The 23,585-nt window shown below is 37.6% G+C and overlaps 1 protein-coding gene across 2 annotated transcripts in view; it reads right to left on the bottom strand.

Moving 5' to 3' along the window:
• wdr11 (WD repeat domain 11) overlaps window positions 1-23,585 on the bottom strand; it is a 47,080-nt gene that overhangs the window by 9,404 nt on the left and 14,091 nt on the right. The window contains exons 8-23 of one of the 2 annotated variants that reach the window (XM_077495512.1): window positions 22,496-22,694; window positions 21,680-21,780; window positions 21,117-21,293; window positions 17,462-17,546; window positions 13,017-13,123; window positions 12,264-12,339; window positions 10,232-10,340; window positions 9,474-9,595; window positions 9,222-9,372; window positions 6,319-6,425; window positions 5,296-5,410; window positions 4,365-4,536; window positions 4,173-4,281; window positions 2,399-2,461; window positions 2,174-2,239; window positions 929-1,118 (exon numbers count right to left, since the gene is read on the bottom strand). In XM_077495512.1, the coding sequence (XP_077351638.1) occupies window positions 929-1,118; window positions 2,174-2,239; window positions 2,399-2,461; window positions 4,173-4,281; window positions 4,365-4,536; window positions 5,296-5,410; window positions 6,319-6,425; window positions 9,222-9,372; window positions 9,474-9,595; window positions 10,232-10,340; window positions 12,264-12,339; window positions 13,017-13,123; window positions 17,462-17,546; window positions 21,117-21,293; window positions 21,680-21,780; window positions 22,496-22,694 (1,949 nt within the window). The remainder of the gene's footprint in view (window positions 1-928; window positions 1,119-2,173; window positions 2,240-2,398; window positions 2,462-4,172; window positions 4,282-4,364; window positions 4,537-5,295; window positions 5,411-6,318; window positions 6,426-9,221; window positions 9,373-9,473; window positions 9,596-10,231; window positions 10,341-12,263; window positions 12,340-13,016; window positions 13,124-17,461; window positions 17,547-21,116; window positions 21,294-21,679; window positions 21,781-22,495; window positions 22,695-23,585) is intronic. The other variant, XM_077495513.1, reaches the window with a different exon arrangement.

The raw sequence follows: 23,585 nt of genomic DNA, 5'->3' as shown, positions 1-23,585 counted from the left end.
TGATGATTTTTAAATTATATACGGTACATATGCGAGTGCAGCTGGAAGTTGGTTTATGCATAAAAGGTGCCATCTGCTGCATCAAAGCATCCCCAGGCTATTCAGCATACTATCAGCCACACTCCTACGTGAGGACCCTTCAGTTTCTAGGCAGAGACCGCACCCGGAGTTGGGTCTGAGGATGTGTATGTGTCAAAATAAACTCAAAATTATGAGCAAATATTATTTGTAATGCAATTATAAAAGGTTGTAATGGCGACTCAGTGAATTGATTATGCAGGTAAACCTAATGTGATTGGTGGACAACATTGGAAATGCAGGTAATGCTGTCACTTTTGAATATTCACTATTGAATATTTTCAGAATTAATTAATCTATCGATTGTTCAATCGATTAATCCGATTCATTTTAATTCTCCATTAAAGTGTACTAATAAAGCAATTTTCCCCTGATTATTGTTTATTAACCAGTGATTGGTGTTTATTTTGTGCTTCGTATTCATATTGTGACAAAAAATGGGGGTGGACTGATGTTGTGCTGTTACCGATTCTGTCAGTTTTCCAAAGTAAAAACAGATGTTTGCAAATGTCAGTTTGATTAAACACAGAAGATAATCAGTCTTCTTTCACAAAGAACTACAGAAATCTGTGAACAATTGCTGTTGATATGCTGAAGTCACATGATTTGGACATCCTTAACGCTCTCTTAAGAAATGGCACCAAACAATTACTCAATTATTAAATTTATTGTTGATTAATTTGGTAATCGATTAATTTTGACAGATCTAAATTCAGGCTTTTATTTTTAGGGTATAATTAAATTAAAAAAAGATGGTGCTACTTTTTACTATTACTAATCTGTGGTCAACCAACTCCCCCATGAAAAAAAAAAAAAAAAAAAAAGAGCTTCTACACTTATTCTCACTGACCTGGAAGTAGAAGCTCTCACACAGCATGTCGTGGCAGATGTCCAGGTGATTCTGAGGAGACTGCTGAGCTAATTCGCTTTGAACCTGACCCTCCGCTGTGGCCACGCAGAGCTGACGAGACTGGGCAAATGACTGGAGGTAATGTGAAGCCACTGTCCAAAAGTGAAGGTCAGACTCATCCCCGAACAGCCTGCGGTTTGCCACAACATCCCCTCGGTCAAAAATCAACATGCCTAAGGTCTCTTTTTGTAATTGCAGTTTTCTAATCATCCCACTTTCATGCATCTTTCAGTGAACATTTTTTTCCCCCAACCACATCCCCGTGTTATTTTTCTCATCATTTACCACTGCGAGCTTCCTTGAGCAATTCTGCACAGACACACAGCTGTTGCTAGGTTACCAAGCCACATTAACAATGGCATGATAACTTGGGATGGCCAGATGCAGAGGCATTACAGATTCATGAGCTCTATGAAAGCATCCTCATTATTTGAAAGCCAAAAGTTTCCTTCATTCTCGCCAAGTAAATTGCACTCAAGACAGACGGAATTATTTTAGAGTTACTGGGGAAAATTAGAGCTGGAGTAAAGATGACAGTAAAGTCGCAGACGCCTATCATCTGATGATTTTTTTTTTTTTTTTTTTTTTTTTTTTTGTGGTCGTGATGCAATACTATGTTGTGCAAACTCATTTTGGAAGATTCCAATGAATTAATTGTAATGGTCTGATGACTCAGGATAACCATAATCTTTTCGTCAACTGAATTCTGATAATTTTGTGGAATTCATTAGTGATTAATTGTGTCTTGAAGCAATTCATGGAAAATGGCTGCAAGAAGTGCTGGTGCATCTGTGAACAAGTATGCGGTCTGAAGAGACCACTGTTACAAAGCAACATATTTATAACAATTGCAAAGAAAAGTACTTATTGAAAGGATATAAAAAAACAACATGAGTATTTTGCCATGTTTTAAAGACCTTTTTCACAGCAACCAGATGACCAAAGTCATGCACGCTGTCATTTCTATTTGCAAATGAATATACGGTTAGAACCTTTACAAAATGTAAATAATAGGATCATTCTGTAATTGTACAATTAACAAAACATTTTTTATTTTACTATCCATTCCATGCCATAGAGAAATAATAATAAAACTGTGAATGCTGTAATGGGCTGTGTCGAAGTTACAGTAAAGTTGGAAAAGCCTCAAAAAGAGAGAAACAATGCACACTGACAGCAACTCACCGTGAGACCAGAAGGCAGCGCTGCAGCAGGCTGAGCTCCGGGTCCTGCAGCACACTCTTCATGTCACTGGAGAGTCAGTCAGAGATACACAGTAACACAAGAGCAAGCCCACTTCTGCATATGTTGGCATGGGCAATCCTCAACATGACTGTTCATGTATTTCTGATCATCAAAATGATGTGTATATCTCATCGCTTCTAAAAACAACGCAAAGCAAAAACTTACTTTGACAAAGAATTGAGCTGCTCCTGGATCAGACCTTTTATTTCATCTTTCTCATTATAGTCTCTGGAAAGGTAAAGATGCTCTTGTGAACTTAAATGACATATTTGGTGTGTGAATAATGTTCAATGTTAATGGAAATGCAGCATTAGTTAACCTTACCACAAGAAAGGAGCCTATTTGAATAAATCTTACTAAATGTTCGGTACTCCTCTCTATTGCTTTTTGTTTTAAGTTTAAAACAAAGAGAAAAAGGACATTATAGCGTACTTCTGCAACATCACAGCCTACTTATGCACCATTAGGATGAATAACAAGGAGGCAGACATTGAGACAGTGCCATATGAAGGTGTTGAGAGAGCTGAAGAGAAGCAAGTTGAGAGTGCCACAGAGAGAAAGCCAGAGGACTTGAAAGCCAGAGGACTTGAGAGACAAGTTTCCCGAGAGAGGAGACAAAGCAGGAAAGACAACGATTGAAATCCTGAGGGTGAGTCGGCCGAGAGTGAGAAACGAGCAGAGTTTGAGACATAGAGACAATAAACAGGTATGTGCATCTACAAGCACGGAACTGTCATGTTTCTAATGCTGAAGAACAAAAAAATGTGCCTTTCCAATGTGGGTGCGTGTGTGTAGTTTAGTTATTTCAATTATATTAAAATTAACATGAAATGAATGCTGATTTAACAGGTTTAATACATAACTGCCTTTAAAAGACGGGAAACTGATGCATATAAGATATCTAGTTTCAAATAATTTGCAGGCTTTGAGTTTAGAATAGACTGAAAGAATTATACTGAATACAATAAAAAAAAATTGATGTAATTTTAAACAAAAAGGACAAATAAATACAGTGGAGCAATTTAACAAGAGTACAGTAGATGTGCATGTCTATTTCAACAAAAAGCAATGGAGAAGAATACGTAAGATCTCAGCAACACAGTATTTAAATAACATTTGCAATAATAGGTTACTGTGACAGGGCTGTTTGATATTATTGTCGTTTTTTTAAATATATATTTTATTTATTTTTTTGTGTATTTTTTCCAAATATTTGATTCTTGATTTTTCAGCAATTTGTACAAACAACAATCCGCTTAATGTATAAACATGCAACCTTGACTCAACAATAAACCCACAACTGTCATGACTCGAGTTATGCAGGAGGTTTGTTTGGGGTCTTTTCTCATGTCTGGGTTCACGCCTGGGTCAAGTTTGACTCCATGACCTGTTAAGTTGGGTTCACGAGCGTGAGGGTCAAGTTTCTGTTTTGTACTGATATAACAAGTGTCTTGTTTGAACTGATGTAACCATCATATAACCATCATCTAGTTTCAACTAGTTTTAGGCTATGTGATGTCAATCTTTAATTCTTTAGGTGATGTTATACCTTTGTGATTCTATTCATTTCATCAGACCATGTATCAAGAAGAGGGGGGGGTCTAATAGAGTTGAAATTCCCCAATAAGCATATTTCATGTTTGATATTGTCTTAACATTAGCTAGAAGTGTGCCACTGGTCTAGCTTGTGTATTAAAAATAAAAGATTTTGCAATGTATTTATTGTTTTACATTCTTTTATAATGTTGTGGTAATGTTGGCCATAATAATCCCGATATGTAGTTTACACATCACTCTAGTGATAGTGACTTGATAACCTGAGTTGCCCAACATTTCTTTTCTGAAGAACATTCGTGAGTCTCTTCTTGATGCCACACTTTAAACACATATGTTTGACTGTCAAATCTGGGGGCATAATAAAACTTGACATTAAACTTACACTTGTGTAATGTCCATGGTGAAAGTCCCCGACCACGGCTGCAGTAGGAGGAAAGCTTTAAGAGTGAGGGCAGCTCGGGGTAGCAGCAGATAGGGGCACCACACTGAATCTGGACATATTGGTCAAAGAGCAGACAGAAATAAAGTATTAGGATGAATGTCTGTTTTTTGTTATTGTCAGTTGGTAGCCTACCAGTGAGATCTTGCTCATCCATACGATAGCTAGCCGACTTCATGGCCATCTCTAACACTCGAATGCAGCCGTCATCTGAAGCCAGCACCACTTTGTCGGAAGTGCACCAGTCGATGTCTAAGACGCGATAGTTGACGTTGCGACCAATGCGCATGCTGCTGACCATTTGGACCTAGAAGAGGTGATAACCAATGAAAATCAACGCAAAACGTTAAGAGTTTTTGGAAAGTGACTTTCTTTGGATGCTGCATAAAAAGTAACCTGAACAACAGAGATGTCATATGGAGGAATTAGCTTTGACAAAATCCTTAAATCATGCTGAATAAATAAAATGTGGGATGCAGAAGGGAAGACAGTTAGCAAACAGCCTTGTCAAGGGGTGCAAAATGCTCTCTGGATTTTAATGGGAATGTGCAGAAGTGAGCGCATAAGCCAGCTGTCAGCAGAGTGCTCAAGCATTTGGGAGATTTCTCCCACTCCTCCCTTGCTGCTATGACTGCTTCCCTCTGCGACTTGATCCATCTGCTGTCTGCCTTTTACGATTGGGGACTGAGCGGTGCACCTTATCTCGGTTCCAATAAAGCATCCACCCATCTTCCTGCAGCCCACTTCTAAATACACAAGAGAATAAACCTGTGTCCACCTTTGCAGGGTACGTAACTCATTCCTGCTGGAAAAGCTATTCTGTGTATACAAAGTCAAAGTCCAGTCTGTTAAAATAGTTGTAATAGAAGAATAATATTTTGAAAATATTATTTGATAAGTCAGTTACAAGGCAATATTGAGTGGTAGACCAAGTCAGGATTGATGGGGCTTTAAGCAATAATGAACATCCATGTTTCTTGGTTTGCATTTCTATATATTGGTGCATTTTTTTTTAGAAATCATATTACGGTATTATTTCAGATGGTCACAGGTTTTGGAGCCATACCTCTTTGGTGTCCCAGACCTCTGCTCCATCAGTGTACATAACCAAGAGTTTCTGGTTGCCTTTTCCAGGTGCAAAGCGAATTTTCTTTACCCAGCCGCGGTGAGTTGGTATGCCCCTAAATATCAACCACATTGGGGAATTCAGTCATATTAAAATGGGTTATCATCACCCATTTTGTGAAACTGCAGGTAAAATGTCTTTCATAGACATTTTTTACATGCTCATTTTTGACTTCAAGAAAACTACTCTACTGATAAGCAGTTCTATCAGTCTACAAACAATTTTTACTTTTTTAAAGTATGTTTATTGAACAATTTTCAGACTTTTCAAAATGTAGATTTTTGAAGATTATATAAATGTAGATTCATTATAAATTAAAAAATTAAAATTAAAAAAAAAATGTGAGGGAGCTCCCAAGGTTATCAGAACGTCTTAAAAGGTTAAAAGGAAACTTATAAATACATAATAAAAAAAATTAGTTTTCTTCAGTAAATATTTTTTTTCCAAAATTTAATAATACCTGAAATCTTAAACTTTCACATTTCTTTGCTGTAATGTCAAAAAAAAAAAAAAAAAAAAAGTTTCAGAGTCAGCAGCATCTCATAAAGTTAACTGAAAATGTAAACAAATAGTTACCTAAGATTAAAATGGTTTTAGGTTTACCTTTTATCAGCCCTCAGATTTTTAAGGAAGGCCAATACCAATATTCGTCTAAATACCCAATATTGGGTACTGATTATCGGTCTAGCCCTAAACTAGACTTTTGAATTCAATTTTGTAATAGTCGAAAGTTTTTCTTGGACTCAAACAGTTATAAAAAATAAAACACGGTGAGAGCATTCCATTGTGTATTTGAGTATGACATAAACGTTAAAATAGAAAAACACAATTACTTCAACATCAAAATTTTGACTCAAATTGCAGACTTGAGAATGTGCCTAAATTATTGTAAGAATGAATGACGCACTTGCGTAGCATAGAATAAGAAAGAAGAAAATTAACAAAGAAAAAGAAAACAATCACCTGGACAAACGTGCTTTAAGGTCCCAGAAGTTAAGATTTCCATCCACATCACCAAGCACCAAGGTGTCACCTTTCCATGCAATGCAGGCAATACTACCCATACTGCCCTGCAACATATTAAAAAAAAGGAGAAAATCACAATTCCACATTTCCAAACCACATCTAATATAATACCATCACTGACGTGTGTTTTGGATGCAAATGATAACCGGAAAAGGTTGATTAATATTTATGACAGAAACGTGGTAAACACGCATGGATGAGTTAAAGTTAGATTATGTCACTAGACAAGACTGGTGCTGTGGAGTCGCTGCACGTGTCTCACCTCCAGTCTGTATGGTGTGGCTGACAGGATAAAAACATTTTAAGAGAGTTTCTGTCAGTGTGCTGACACAGATATGAAAGCAGCAAAGCCTTTGGGGTATGCAAATCTATGTGAAATGAATCTGCATCAGTCAGGAAGTTATGAAGGACTTAAAATCCCTGGGTAGCCCTCTGGTCTCTACAACTGCAGTGTGAAAAGATGCAGGTACTGAGAGAGGGGGAAAACACACTGCTTAAGAATCCAATCTGCTGCTCGGAAATAGAATGTGATATGCGATTGTGATTTCTCATTATATAAAAAAAAAACAAAAAACAAAAAACAAAAAAAAAAAACACGGAGCTAGAAGACACTAAGAAAGACTGGAGCCTTAAGATAATTTTAAAAGGTGAACTGCGGATTTACAAACGTCAACATATTTAACTGGTGGAAAAAAAAATAATAATCAGTGCCAGCGGACTTGTTTTTTTTTTTTTTCCTACCAACATGATCACAAATAATATAGTCATTGTAATCATGGCCATGTTTTGCCAAACATGCATGGTGTCGCTTGGCATCCTGGTCAACTTATCGGGCCGATACCCGGCCTAATTTCAGGGTATCAGTACCCGTGACTTGTGGCTGATTGATGATCAGGAACAATGAATTACAAATTAGAAGAATAGAAAATTGTCAATAATTTCATAAAATTTTAAAGGAGAAGTCCTCCCAAAAAATATTTACAATAATATGTTGTGTATGGCACCAGTAGTCTAAAATGGCATGCTGATTAGTGTTGCGTTTGTGGAATACGAGTTAGGCAGCAAAATCTACCCATTTTCAATCCATTACAAGGGGGCGGCCATTTCGTCACTTGCTATCGACTGAAAATGAGATCACAGTTGCTCAGGGCTCAGGTAACAACCAATCACGGCCCAGCTCCAGAAATACGACTGAGCTAGTGGGGCTGCATAGAACATGTTATTGGATAGAACATTTTTGTGTTGACTTCCCCTTGAACTCATTTCTTCCCCCCACGAGTTATTTTGGGTATTTAATAAATGGGGCTCGCCCCATCCACAAATTAAATCGTGTTTTGTTTTTTTAATGCACTGGACGTAGGAGAATCTCATGCAAGTCCCCAGCAAGTATTGAGCTGAAAAAAATAATTGTAATGACGTGTAGTTGCCAGTAGATGGCCACAATAGCTTTGATCAGAGGAGGGCCAGCATGTAGGCAGTTGACAAGGAAGTAGGTGGAGCATGTGCAGGAGCATTAGCTTTGCAATTTGTTAAGACGTGGAAAGCCACCGGGCGATCGCGCCTCTGTTTGACTTTCCTGTTTACCGGATGACGCTTCCTGGGCAAACTGCATCGAGGTATGAATGCCACATTGAGCCAAAGAAGCCACACAGGAATCGTCGTATGGCTTTTTACCCTAAACGTCCCCCCGTCAAGCCACCGGCTTCTCCTGACATTCACTGGATGAATCAACGTATTCACGCGACCAATCAAAGACGGGCAAGCAACGTCGCCAATCGCCATGTAGATAAGCATGAACTTGGTACCATGCTAAATTTAATAACTTCAAGATGACTTTTTCACTGTGCATCTATCAGCCCACGTCATATCATGCCTACACTATCTATTGCCTAGTGTGTCATACTGTATAGCAGTGCACCATAAGTACTGGTCGGGTCAGTTCGGTCAGTTCAAAGTTGAATTTTTACTTGAAATGCATTTTTTCCACAAAATCCTCAATTTCTCCATTAATTTTGTCAAAACAGGATTTTCGGTGAAACTTGCCTCTCTTCTTCTGCTGATTACCCAGGAATTACAAATGCTAGAGAGAAACGATTTTTTTTTTTCTGATGAAAGATGAGGGTTTAAGCTTTCTTTTGGTGGGTCCCAAGTTTAATATATCCAAAGATCACAATATTCTGTAGGCCGTCAAAAATGGGTTAAAATCTTGTAAAATTTCTTTCTTTCTTGAAAATTTTCTTTAATATTATCTTTCGGAAATGTTTGTGATCAAAAGTACTAGTGGTATCAGTACTTGGTATTGGTATCGGTATCCGTGACTACTCAAGAGTTGAGTACTCATACTGGTATCGGTTTGAAAAGAAAAAAAAAAGGTGGTATTGTGCATCCCTAATAAGCACATTCGGATTCAATTGCTTTGGCGAAGATCAGTATAACTATAAAGTCTGACATATTTTCCGAATGGCTCTACAGTATATGAAATTCACGTCTCAGGAAAACTCCACAAAAAGGAAAATGGGTCCACCCTCCGACTTCATCGAATCATGGCTCTTTCGAGTTTGCGCACAAATTTCCAGATGTATGGGTGGTGGGTGTGTCAGAAGCCTTGACAGGAGAACAGTTGCAGCTTGAAAGTGTGCAAGAATGGAGAAGACAGCAACAGCATAGTGAGGGTCCATTGTACACAGAAATTAATGAACAAAAATACCGTGCACAGACATCCTGTAATTACCACTCGAGCAATCATTCATTACTTATGCCTACTCTTCATAATTCAAGTTAAGAGGCGTAGCCAAAAGGACAACACGACACAAACAAAAAAAGAATCAGTGTGGACTCACATCAGGAGGTATACGGGCACCATCCTTGACAGTGTTGCCCTCTACAGTGATATGATAGACCTGCCCATCTGTGTCAGTAAACACAAAATGTTCCCTGGCAGATATGGCCTGGGTGGTCTCAGACTTGCTCTCCGCATCCTGCAGCAGACTACTGAAGGAATCAAACAAATGTATAATTCCCTCAGATATGCACTTTGTATGTGACACATAAACAAAAGAGCTGAAGTATTTCAGAGGCTTTTGAGCGCTGACCTGATAACTGAAGATTCGACACTATTTTGCTCAGCGTCGGAAACTGTCTGACGAGCCATAGCCTCCCTCGCTGCCATCTGCTTCTTCTTCAGACTCTTCAGGTTGTGCGATGGGGACCACTCCTTAACAAAGACAACAATTGGAGATTTGAGGAGCAAACCAGGACACAGGCAAATCAAGACAAACCATTGTAGCGTTAAAAGTAGAAAGCAGCCAAGAAAATTGATTTTTTTATTCTTACATAAAGGTAAAGCACACAAGAGTTACTCCCCAACCTTACTCCCTAGGAGCAACCGCGGTGGGTCTTGGATCTCGGGTTTGCAATCAATATGGAAATAAGACAGCAGTATGGTACTGAGGAAGGCCAACATGTATTATTAAGGCTACTGTCGGTTTTATTCGCTCTGTAGAGGATTTTACAGCCCCACTGTAAAGTTTGTCCCGCATAACTCTTCTTTTATGAGCGTAGCTGCCCAAAAGATTCTATTGTGTCTTGCTGAGCCAGGATATTTCGTTAGAGAAATCATTCCAATTGCCCATATGAGCTTAGGAAGGTGGAGAAGACAAAAGGTAAGAGAAAATTACTGTACGTCGTCCACATGTTTTAGATGAGTACTTTAAGGGGTCATTGTCATCATCAAACAGTAGATAGCAAAATGTTATGTACTGTAGCCTTCAATTTTAGTTTCTGTAGATGTGTCAATTCATAGGATAATTTAAAAAAATAAAATAAAATAAAAAAATAAAACTTTGACTACCAGAGCTGTAACAGTTGGGAAGTTCTTTGCCATCTCTCGAAGAAGTGTTCCTGTCCTGATGTCCCACAACTCCAGTGGTTTGTCTCTGAACACCACAACCAGGTACTGCCTGAGGATGAACACGGAAAACAACAAAAACATAAACTTTATTTTTGTGTGTTTATGGTTACCGTAAGTTTGCAAAGAGGAGCTTCGGTGAATGGCATCATGTTAACATTCATTCATGATAAACTCAGACCTTCTTCTTGTAGGTGTATAAATGTTAAAGTGCATTTGCACCAATGCAGTCTTATGCAAATGCCATGCTAACCTTTTGCGTTTACATTGCTATCATTTTGACGCTGTTACATGACCTTTATCAAATGTCGCACATTAAGTTTTGATCGCCACTGACCGTTGTTAGTCATGGATTCTATTCTGACTTTTTATCATAAATGCCCATCATGGTTGTGGCTCGGTCTTAGTTGATTTCACTGATACTACTGTCCATTTGAGTTGAGGCTGATTCTTTAATACTGCCTGGGCAAGATTAACTGAAGACCAAAAATTGCCCATTTATTACCTACAGGGCAAACCGGCACAAAAATGAGTATCAATCACTTGACAACCAGCTGAGTGCTGTCAGAAAATTCTAGGTGTGGTTTATTTATTTATTTTCAACAATACAGTAGGTGATCAATCGAAATAACAGTATAATCTACAAACGTACCATTATACACATCAACATGCAAGGCTTGTGAGGACAATTTTCTTTGTTAATCGTAGAAAAGTAGAGTCTTGAGTTCTCTGCGAACTTAGGTCCTGGTTTTAAGAGGGGAAACAAAGCAAACCTATCTGGCCTTATATGAAAAAGTATTTGATCCCCCTCATTAAATCACGAATTAAGCGTGATTAGCCATGGCCTTTGGAATGCAAACTTCAATTACACTGGACACATCCAAGCCTGACTAGCACAAGATTTGTTGAATCAAGAAATCACTTCATTAGTGCTTGTAAGACAAAGTGAAGTAGGTTACAAGGTCTTAAAAGGAAACACTCCAAGAACTCCACGATCCGAAGAAATTTGAAGAATAAATGAGGAAAAAATAGTGACTTCTTTATCAGTCTAGAAAAAGTTGCACAAATTTTTTTAGAAAGCTTTGGGACTCCAGTGAACAAACCACACTCAAAACCATTATCCATGAATGGATAAAATTGGAAACACCTTTCCAAAGCTGTCAGTGAACCAAAATTACTCCATGAGTGCAACGAGTCATCCAGGTCACCAAAGAGCCCGGAAAAACATCCAAACTAGAACCTCGGGCCTTTTTGGCCACGGCTACAGAACATTAGAAAAGTACAGAAATTGCATCCATGGGAGGGTTCCAAGGAAAAAAAAACATTGCTGACAAATGAGAACAGAAAGACTCAGCTCACATTTGTCAAATAACATTGTACAATAAAACAATACAACTTATAAAGAAATATTATGTGGATTGATGAGACAAAAGTTGAAGTTTTTGGGAAGCTCTGCTATCTGTTACATATTCTATAAAAATGAAGTAGTTGATTATTAAAAAGTAATGTTAGTGATACATGGTGGTGACATTTTGACGGTCTGGGGCTAGTTTTGCTCCCCCAGGACCTGGATTTTGCTAAATCTCAGTCTGGACTTAAATCCAATTGAGATGATGTGGTAAAACCTTAAATGAAGTTCACCAATATGACTAAGTTAAAACAATTTAGCAAGGGACACAATTCCATGACAGAACCATGAAAGTCTCATCACAACTTATCGTAAACACTTGATTTCAATCAGTTATTCCGTTCAGGGGCAATTAATTTTCATCTATGGTCAGATGTGTTTTGATTTGTGCCGCCTCAATTAATAAAATAATCATTTACAAACAGAATTGTATTTACTTGGTTTGTCTTTGTGATTAAAATTGGTGTGATGATAGAAATCAGGCAAAGGGCAAATTTGATCTGAGGTAAACAGTACATACTAACAACTGCTTACTTTTGTAGGTAATTGTAAAAACAGGCAACTCACTTTAGATGTGAAACTTTTATCATCTCAATGGGTGGCTCATCATTTCCACGCTCGCCTCTGAATGCAAAACATCGTCCTGGAAAAAAAAACAAAAAACATGCAAGAATAGATAAAGTGAGAGAGTTAGCTCATCAATGCACTTGTGAAAAGACGGATACTTTCAATTTCACTTTAGTGCCGGTTCCTCAGGGTATTAACCCACTTTTTAGAAAGTTGGGGGAGGAAACAACCAAAAACTTGCTCTTACCTGTGCTGCAATCTACATTTTTCTTAGAATTGCACCCATTGAATTAGAACTCATGCAGCTCGCCAAGTTAAGTACCAACAAAAGAATGCCATTCAAGTGTACTATATGACGCGCGCCAAAATAGGTGCTGATCTGATTTGGTGAAAGCCATTTAGGAAAGTAGTATAAACAAAAAAAGTTACAGTGCAGAGCAGATTTGCTTGAGGCTTTCTTGGGGGAGTATGACTCAGAATAGTTATGTGAAAACTGCATTAAAGCACAGTATACCTAAAAGGAATATAAAACCATTGCATTCTAAGAACATTTTTTAGACTGGGGGGTGCTAAACAACCCATAGACTGCAAAATGATATGTGTGGCAATATTTTTGCAAACGCAATCCTGGATGCGCCCAATTAGTAGATCAGATTCCACATCTGTTTCCGTGACCAATCTAGTTTGCGCCTGTTTTCGTAAACACAAAACTTCAGTAAATCATTCCCTTAGTGTGGTTTGTGTGTTTCTCACCGGTAGGCATGTCGACATGCTGCAGCTCATTCCGAACCAGGCCCATGTTGTTGGGAGAAGAAGTGGCAAAAGACAGAAAACTGGTGAGGCTCACCCACTCAATACCCCTGTGGAATGAACACACACGCAGTGTCAAAATTGCACTCTAAATCAAATCAGCCAAGTGTGCAAAATGATTTTTTTTTTTTTTTTTTTTGCTTCGGGAGCAGAAACTGCACCATAATGAGATGGTAAGGACCCATATGATTAATTAGTCAATTTTCCCTGTAAATGTAAATTGAATGCTAAACAGTTTGGCCTCCTTGGCTGTGGTGGGGCATCGGCTGCTCGCCTCATTTGCATAAAGGCCTCTTGCTACCCCCAGTAATATTGAACTGCCACAAGTTTGAACAAGTTTTAGCATGACAACCAACAGAAGTACTGTACACCATTGAAATATCCTGTGGGAGGAACTTTGATGTACGCAAATGTGTAGCTACTAGTAGTACCTCGAGTTTTTCATGTATATATCCATCCCATTTTATGCGCCACGTGTTTTCATTAGTGTTGTGGGTGAGCTGAAGTCCATCCCAGAGGATTTTGAGCAACAGGCGGGGTACACCCTGAACTGGTCACCAATCAATCGCAAGGAACACAAACAACCAACAATTCACATTTTTACGGTACACAAACATGCAAACTCTACCTGAGCCAAAATTCAAACCCGGGACCACTTGACAGTGAGCCAGAAACATTATCTCCTACAATCCGATGTGGCAACCTTGAATTTTCATATCGGAGAATAGCAACTCAAAACAGAGCGAAGTCACTAGTGAACAGCATTACAATGCTGTGTTGTTGATGAGAGGCAGATTGACATAAGGGGGGAAAAAAAAAAGAGAAAAGAAAAAAGGAATTCAGTGGTCCCTCACTACTTCGTGGTTCAATTATTTATCACAGATTTTTATTCGGGTCTATTTATTTTTCTTCTTTTTTATTTTTGTCCTTTTTTGTCATATTTGAGAAAATAAAAATAGATCTCTCTTTCATTCAACACAATCTATTACATTTTTAAACAAAATATAGAATATTTAGTAAATAAACGTGTACCATGCTAAGTTTAAAATGTTGACATTTTTCTCCTTTTAATTCTTCTTAGTAAGTCAGTGTTTTTATTTGTTCATTTTTCCTTTCGGACAATCATTGTGCAAATTTCAACATACTGTTAACAGCATGTAGACCAAGTACCTGAAAAGAAAAAGGGCTGACAGGATGAAGCCAAAGTTTATTAATTCCCGTCCCCATAATACACTAGTATGCAGATTATCAAACAATTTATTTATTAAATGTCAGCTGTGGATGATTTTAAGTAGTTTATTGTTTCGATCAGTCCATCTTTCCAGTGGTGTTATTTGATCAAGGTTGACTGAGTTTCATGTTGCTTGATTCAGTAATATTCATATATATATTCAATAATAATATCCAATAATATTAGTTGATAGTTAGATCAATTCATCTTCAGAAGTAGTATTTGTTGATCACATGTTGATTGATTCAGTCCAGTAGCATTGGACAGCTGAGGATAAATGGCAGCCCACATCCAGCCACCTTCATTGGCGATAGTGTCCCATCATTGGTGAGCTATTTTTAGAACCGACCACAGTTGTTCCTCTTACATGTTGGCACCTATACAGTAAGGCCAATGTGTGTCTCATAATAGAAAAACAAGTTAATTGAAGGCAATTAACTTTAACAGGCTCGTTTATGCAACTGACAGTATTAGCGGTTATTGAAGAAAAAAATAAATAAATTAGGGACCTCTACTTGGCAGAAATTCACCTATCACAGGTCGGCGTGGAACGCAGCACCCGTGAGGGAACACTGTAAAATGAATCAGTATCATTCTACTCATCATTTTGTTTCTTAATTAATAATAATGGTCATACGAGACAATGGAATTTTGTAAATTAGGGCAAAACTATGACTATCAAACTGGTAATAATGTGAGGATAAGTTTTTTATTTTAATTTTTATTCCCCTTAACACTTTCTCAATGTGTCTGAAAAGGAATCAAAGAATCTCAAATCAAAACATGTGAGTGAAGAAAGTAAAAGAATAGAGACAATATTTTTTTTTTCAATATTATCATTTACTGTATAATTAGATATGAATTGCTCTAAAATGTGTGGGTGTTTTTTATTCTTGTTTGCTAAATCCAAGTCGTCCAGTTTTCATACTTTGTTGCTGGAAAGAATTTGAACTTCTTTTTTTTTTGCCTCCACGAGAGGCATTTTTCACTGCTGACAGTTTCTACTCTGCTGCCTTCCTTCCTTCTGTCTCTCCACAAGTCCAATTAAGTTCACCAATGACAGTGCTCAATTTCAAGTGTAAAAATTCCTTGGGTGAAGTTTTCCCTTTGAGACACTGTCACCACTCAAAGTTAGTTCAAATTAGTTCAAACTTTTATATCTGCAATGACACATTGTGACCAACCAATCAAAAGCAGAACTTTGCCAGAAACAGTAGCACTCGTACTGTCTGTGCAAAGTGTGGCAACCATAGTAGACCAGTGTCAATTTCAAATAGTCTAGTACTCTGCTTTACATCCTAAGGTATATTCTGGGCATCACATTATATACCACAGATATAACAAATGCTTGTAATGAACACATGTAAATTAGCAGTAACATTCCATTATATTTGACCTAAACACAAAATGGGAGAGGACATTTTTTTACATAGCAGGGAGAATTACGAGAAAATTGAGGATATTCACATTCTTAGATAAAATAACCAAGTGGTCACAGGTCATTAGGTATCAGAATATGGGATGTTACACTTCATCCATGATTGATGATTCATGAGGCCATGTCTTTGCTTCAGTTGACTTGTAGGAACAGAAAATTGCTGAAGGGGCCTCACAATGAGATGGCTATTGGCTGGAGGGCTTCACATGAATTACTTAGAACCTGGTGGATTTCAAGAGGCCCAGTCACACACAGGTATGTAATGACATGTAATGTCTTCTGCTTCCTGCAGTGAACGAATATTTCATGCCATGATGCTGCTCATCTGTTATAATATCATCTGCAGTCCAACTCCCAATGTTCTTATTTCTTATTATTATACAATACATGCTCAGAAAAAAACAAATTTTTCTGACATTCCCAAGGTGAAGAGATTAATTGGAAACCGGTGTCATGACTGGATATAAAAGGAGGATCCCGATCGGATAAGTTGTTCACAAGTAAGGTTAAGGCGAGGTTCACCAGTTTGTGAAAGACTGCATGAGTAAATAATCCAACAGTTTGAGAGCAATGTTTCTCAATATACAACTGCAAGGAATTCTGGGATTACATCATCTATGGTCCAGAATATCATCAAAAGATTCAGAGAATCTAAAGAAATCTCTGAATGTAAACGGCAGGGGAAAAACCAGCATTGACTGCCCATGACCTTCAATCCCTCAGGCGGCACTGCATTAAAAACTGGCAAATGCAAAGACCTGAACACTCGCTCGAGTTCAGCTGAGATGGACTCCCGCAAAGTGGAAAAGTGTGCCGCGGTCTGACGAGTCCACAATTCATATTGTTTTTTGAAAATCATACACTTTGTGTCCTGCGGGCCGAAGGTTAAAAGGACCATCCAAATTGTCCTCAGCGCAAAATTCAAAAGCCAGCATTTGTGACTGTATGGGGGGGTGTTACTCTAACAACTTTTACATCTGTGATAGCAGATGTGCTGCCATGCAAGCAACATCGTTTTCTGGGACATCACTGTTTATTTCAGCAAGACAATGCCAAGCCACATTCTGAACATGTTACAACAGTGTGCCTTCATAGTAAAAGAGTGTGAGTACGAGACAGGCCTGCCAGCAATCCAGACCTGTCAACCAATGAAAATGTGTGGCACAAGTGCAAAATGTGACTGACAACTGAGACCCTGGACAGTTAAGTAGCTCAAGCTGTACATCAAGCAAGAATGGGAAAGAACGTCACCGACAGAGCTTCAACAATTAGTGTTCTTAGTTCCCAAATGCTTATTGAATATTGTTGTGAGCAAAGGTGATGTAACACAACCTCGTCCAAACTTTTTTGCTAAGTGCTGCAGGCATCAAATTCAAAATGAGATACAGTATTTCCAAAAAAAACAAAAAATAAAACTATTTTTCCTCAGTTTGAACATTAAATAGCTTGTTTTGTAGTGTTTTAATTGAACATACGTGTTGAAAGGATTTACAAATCATTGTGTTCTGTTTTTATTTGTTTTACTCAATGTCCCACCTTAATTGGAATTAGGGTTCATATAAGAAAAAGATTAATTAATTATCTGCTAAAAGTGATCAATTTTCAGAGATAAAGAATGCTACTTTCAGTTTTTGCTGCTTGTCTTGAAAAGTCTTCCAAATTGAGCACTAAATCATAAAGTGTCCCTTTGATAATGTGCAGAACGACTCCACATCTTACCTTACTTCACAAGAATGGACACTGAGCTCCTTGTGGAGAAGACCACTTGTAAGGTTGTAGACCAGTACAGACCCATTACTAGTGCCTGACAAGAGACAAAAAGATACATTAGGACTCGAGAATGAACAAATACTCATTATGTTGTGACATTCATAGTAAGGAACAAATCTGTCTATAAATATGAGCCATGAGGATAGGGTCAGAGTACAAATGCAGTGAGACAGAAACCTGGTTCCGCGGTCACTCAAGTCAAAATACACGATCATGAGTGTGGTTCATTGAGTGACCGTTTTTGAGAGCCATTCAGGGGTAGATAAATACATACCGACTAAATGATAAGAGACTGGGGTTTTGCACTTGTTATACTGCTTGCTTTAAAGCTTTTTTTCTTGCATCATCAAAAGAAGAAGAATCATCTTTTTGACCTCTGCATTCGACCCATCACAGTGAACACACATTGTGTGAACAAAACAACCAGCTTTGTATTAAGAATCATTTGAAAAAAATGTCACTCAAAAAAACACTGCAGCATTTTCTAAATGCTGCTTTCTCAACAATGTTGAAGGGTTACATATCTTTCCCAATAAAGTGAGAAACGCTATGTATCAGCATGCACCATTTTATACTGTCACATTCATATTTGCATTGTTGAGCAAAGCCTTCTTGAATTGCAAACTATCGGGGAATGGTGGTCCCACTGTGTTTTTTTTTTTTTTTTCTTGAAGAAATTGGGTGGGATGTTTGTGGTTGAAATGGACTTTCTCACTTCAGGTTTGTTGTGCTGCCATTTTTTTGTTGAGACTTTCGACATGCAAATTTGACATATCGGCTCAATGATGTTAGCTGTGTTGGCTACTTGCTCATTTGGCTTGGACCCAAATAGCTCCCACAGGGTCGCTGTGGCATCAGGCTGTGTAACTAATTCCATTTACCCCGCTCAAATGTCTGTAATTGTACAACTACAGGCTAGCCGTCAGAAAACTCAGTTTTGATTACGCTAATTCCTTTTTCTGTCTGCTTCAACGCCTGCTGTCTACACTGTCTGCGTGTGCGTGTGTGTGTGTGACCTGCCTCCCACACCGAGCAAGCAGATTAACATGAGAAGAAAAAAGAAGCGACTCTCTATCTGAATGCAGCACACACATTTTCCAACATACATGGATCCAACATACATCCAACATATCTGGACTTTGGCTATTCAGAGGGCCCCACCACCTTTTACGACCTCTAATTGGTAGAGACCACAATGGCCTAATATATGTCTGTTGATCCTAAAAAGTTTATTTAAATATTTTTGATAAAATATTTCCATGATCTTTCCAAAACTTACTAAAGGTGTGCATATTTATGCAACTAGGTTATTGTTTAAAACAAAAAAACAAAAACATTATTCCCCTTAAATTAAAAATACTGCTTTTCCAGTTGAGCTGCATAGGTTAGAGGCAAAGAGTTAATAAAACAAAAAAAAGTTTCAATTGAACCACAATTCAAAATAAAAGCAATTTCTGATTTTCAGTGGTTAATTTATGTTTTTATTGATTATGTTTCCAAAATTCTGTCCATTCTAAGTTATGTGCATTTGAGTTTGTTCATACACACACACTACACTTTGTAATAAACATAACAACTCTAGCAGAGTCAACAAGGTCCTTTATCCTGGACATCCAGTTTTAGTAAGCTCTCATGTTTTGACATTTTGAACAAAAATTTTGAAACCGAAACAATTGGGGCCAGCTCACTAGGCAATCACACGTATAATTTCATCACTGACAAATTGTTTACTCTGTCCAGGAATTATGTGTGCCCTGCGATTGGCTGGCAACCAGTTGAGGGTGTACCCCGCCTACTGCCCCGAAGACAGCTGGGATAGGCTCCAGCACCCCCGTGACCCTTGTGAAGAATAAGCGGTGTGGAAAATGGATAGATATCTACTATAATCGCTCAAGAGGAAATTCAATTTACACTAGTCTATACACTATATAGTAGTGATACACAACAGAAAGAAGCTGTAACAGCTTAATGCCTCTCACGGGATATATAAAATTATATCGCTATATATATACTTGAGTACCGGTAGTCACAGTAGTCACAGAATATGAGTATTATGAGTAAGGGGATGGAGTTTAAAACTGTCATGAAATAAACTCCCACTCGTCTCCACGACAAGGACTTTTCCCTAGAGTAAATACAATGACTAATGTTCAAATTTGTTGCTTGATTAAAACTACTCCCACACTCATCACAGAAAAGAAGTGAGGCTTTTCCCTGGTGTAAGTACATTCATAAACTTCAAAGGTTGACGTTATTAAAAGCTTTTCCACAATGGGTGCAGTATGATACAGTAGAGTTTTCTTTGAGCCAACTCCCCCACTTCCCATATGCTCTCATATTTCTTTTTCACCCACAGACAGTCCTCTGTTTTCATGTTGGTAACATGCTTAAGTAGTTTAAATGCAGTCAAACGGGTAACATCCAACAGAAATTTCATAGACCTCCTACTTTTATAGGAAAGCGGGGAAGCAAACTAACATTCGCACATAATGGACTCTTTCACATTATGATTTTGAGCCCTCAAATCAAGTCAAGTCAAGTCATCTTTATTTATATAGCGCTTTCAAACAGCCTTAGCTGTCACAAAGCGCTTTACTCAAGTATAATGTTGCACCTCAACAAGGCAATTGTCCAAAAGCAATATAACAATCATCATGCAATAAAGCAATAACATCTGCATTCTGCAATCAATACGCAGTCCAATGTGACTTCTCTCAAATTACAGATAAGGCCTCATATTGATGAGTTTTCTTTTTCATATTTATTATGATTTACCTCAACAGTCAAATTCAGCTGTTGACATTTAACATTGAATGTCAAAAAATCTATGTAAATGCAAACTCCTCCCCTAAAATATGCACGTTCACTTCAGAGTTCAACACAATTTAAAAAACAAAAAAACAAAAAACGGTGTGTGATGGATGGCACATTAGATCTAAAGAATTATTAGCTTAATTCCTTCTGAAAAGAAAAACTCATCAGTTTAACGTGATATCATTTTTTAGTTTTCAAGCAGCTTCGTGTTCATTCTGACAAATCTAGAGGGTAAAGGAATCACAGCATTTTCATTAGACATATGGGTAATGCTCTGGGAAAGTTAATTTATCATTGCTTTCTCTTTCGAAAGCACTGATGCAACCATTTTCTGAAATGAGCAATAGTGATGAAACAACAAAACCAACTGAGGGTAGACAAAATCTCTGATGAGATTTTGAGAAAAGACAAATGCTCCAAAAACTTCTGATATGACAATAGGGCATGTATCAACATGTCAAGATGCTCCACTTCCCAAGCGTATGGTGCAAAAGAAAAAAAAATAACATTTATTGATCCAGATTAGGCAATGCCGACCTGTCAATAAATCACATCTTATAAGAGCAAACTTGTGTGGTTTTTAAGATGAAATTAGGTTTTCCTTCTTTCCAATTTTTATTTTTATTTTATTTTATTTTTTTTAACTGTAAATGAAATCAAATCAAGCGGTAAAAGAACAGGATTACAAACCCATCAATTAGTTTGGAGAAGGGGGAGTGAACAATCACTGTGAAAATATACATGTACTGTATGTATTAGTAGGTGATTACGTGTTTGCAACATAACCTACCAACAGCCAGCATCGGTTGGTAGTGGTTGATGTTTTTGGTTGTAAGCGGTGGACACATGCGGATGGCAAAGGGTGGCAGTGGCAAACCAGAGAGAAGGCCGGTCAACAGGAACTTCAGCTGGACCTCCTGCTGGTTGGACGATGGAAGAGGGGCCTCACCAGCTATTAAAGTTTGACCTACAGGTAAAAACATCACCCCGCAAATTTTAAATAAAAATCTTTGGATCTTGTAGACTTCTAGTAATCACGTGTATGCAAAGTAGTATCAACTTGGAATTAAATTACAGTTGAAAATGTAAAATAAAAAAAATTAAAAATATACAAGCCCGTGCTATGTTATGCAGCCTCTTAGACCAATTTTGTTGATATTTGACCTATGAATGTCATTTTTCCCCAAAATACCGGTACAATAGTTATCATGCGTTCCTATTTGCAAATACAATTTAATGCCAACACCGAAGGATCAACAAATAATGTAAATGTAGTTTGAAGGGTTGGCTAAGATTACAAGAAAATGTGCACTATGTTGACACAATGGTACAGATGATGGTGTGCTGTCATACCTATCATGCTGTTGAGAGAGAGGTTTTGAATATGTTTCTGGTTTGGAGCCAGCGGAGCACCACAAAAGGACACCGGGGAGTAGAGTGGGGACAATCCTGAACTGCAACACAAGGGGTGAGATCAAATGATAATCCAATACATTATGAAAGTAAGGCATACATTTAACTACTCAAAGCAAGATAATGGGAAGTGATAATACATTTGAGAGGATGGGAAATTATTTTTTTTAACTGACCCAATCATTGTATTAATTTGACATTGCTCCATAAAGAAAAATAACTGGTGACAACATGATTGTCACGTGTACGCTGATCACGAGAACGTCATTTGATTTCACATGAACTGCTTCTACCTTCAGTCAGCTGAAACCAAGACAAATTTAAGCAGATTTATTAAAACTATAGGCAGTGCTATCATGAAGTGAAGCTATGAGACAAACATGACACTCATATTTACTTAATACAGCTTCAGGGACTTATTTGCCTACATTAACTAGATAGTAGGCATACAGGAAACAAACTAAAAAAATAAAATAAAATAAAATAAAAAAAAAAAGAGAGAGAAATACAGTCATGACTCCTCAACAGGAGCTTGGGAATCTCCTATCAAAGGAAAGTGAGATAGCTTAAGTCCCTGCATGGCCTACCTGTGACAGTCTCTAAGAAGCCTAAATTTAGGTCAGAGGATTATGCAGTTTTTAAGGAAGTTTATTTAAGGCGACTGAGAAAGTAGTGTGACATTTACCGTTACCGCACTCTTCTGTGTCTGTAAACGAGTGTGGCTGCACAAATACAGAGCAGCAAGTGTGTGTGTACCTTGGATTGGCAGTAGTTCTGCCTGTGAAGGCTTTAAGCTCCCATAGCATGACTCTGCCATCGCTGACCATGAGAGCAGCATTGTTTTCATTGACAGGGCAGATAACCATGCGATAGGGCCGGACAGTCTTGGTGACACGGATAGCATCGCACTGAGAGCGGAGGTCATACACAAGCTCCTGGGCACTCTGTTCTGGGTCTAAGAAGAAAAAAAAAAAAAAAGAGAACAAATGGCATTAGAGGGATAGCTAGGGCTGGGTTTAAAAAATTGAATAATCAATATCGAACCAATTTTCCTTTTCAAGCCTGATATTGATTCATAAAACCATGAATTGATTATTTTAATATCTATTTTTCCCATAAATTTATAAGAAAATAGAAGTTTAAAGGGCGAGTTTGTTATATTTTACTGTTTTGTTGACATTGACTGTTCACATGAATTATTATTAATTATTGAAGTATTTTCTTGCATTTATGAATTACCTGACTTAATGTACTTTAAGACAATTCAGAATCTTTTAAATTTATATTTACTTTTTTTTTTAATCATTGAACTAGAATTATGACAATATTTTCATCTCATCCTTGCTGTTAACGTTTGTGTAACACTTAAATGATTATAAAACATGTTACTTTCATTAACAAACTAAATCATCTTAACCAGTTACTGCCGCCGCAAAATTTAATTTGGAATTTAATGTGTGTGGAGTTTTTATCATCATGTCCTTGATATTTAAGACTTGATGTTTCATAAGTACTATCAGATTGAAGTAAAGTGAATCGAATTGAAAAAAATAAATAAAAATTGAATCTAACTGAACACTTGTGAAGTGAAATGGAATCGATTGAGAAAATTAGAATCGATACCCAGCCCTAGTATTAGTGATTGGGTGAGTGGGGAGCATAATGACAGCTATTGGGCACGTAAATAAAAGGGAGACAACTGTGGAATAAGGCATTGATTAGTTGCTCATAAAAGGAAAAAAGGCAAGATAAATGTGTGTCGATAGTAGAAAAGGTAAGTGTGAGGGGAAATAAGAGTCAAACAATAAAGCGAGAGGATTTAAGGAGATAAGTACCAGGAACAGAA

This window comes from Festucalex cinctus, chromosome 14 (assembly GCF_051991245.1).
Source record: "Festucalex cinctus isolate MCC-2025b chromosome 14, RoL_Fcin_1.0, whole genome shotgun sequence".
NCBI lineage: Eukaryota > Metazoa > Chordata > Actinopteri > Syngnathiformes > Syngnathidae > Festucalex > Festucalex cinctus.
This window is presented reverse-complemented; position numbering and strand designations above follow the sequence as displayed.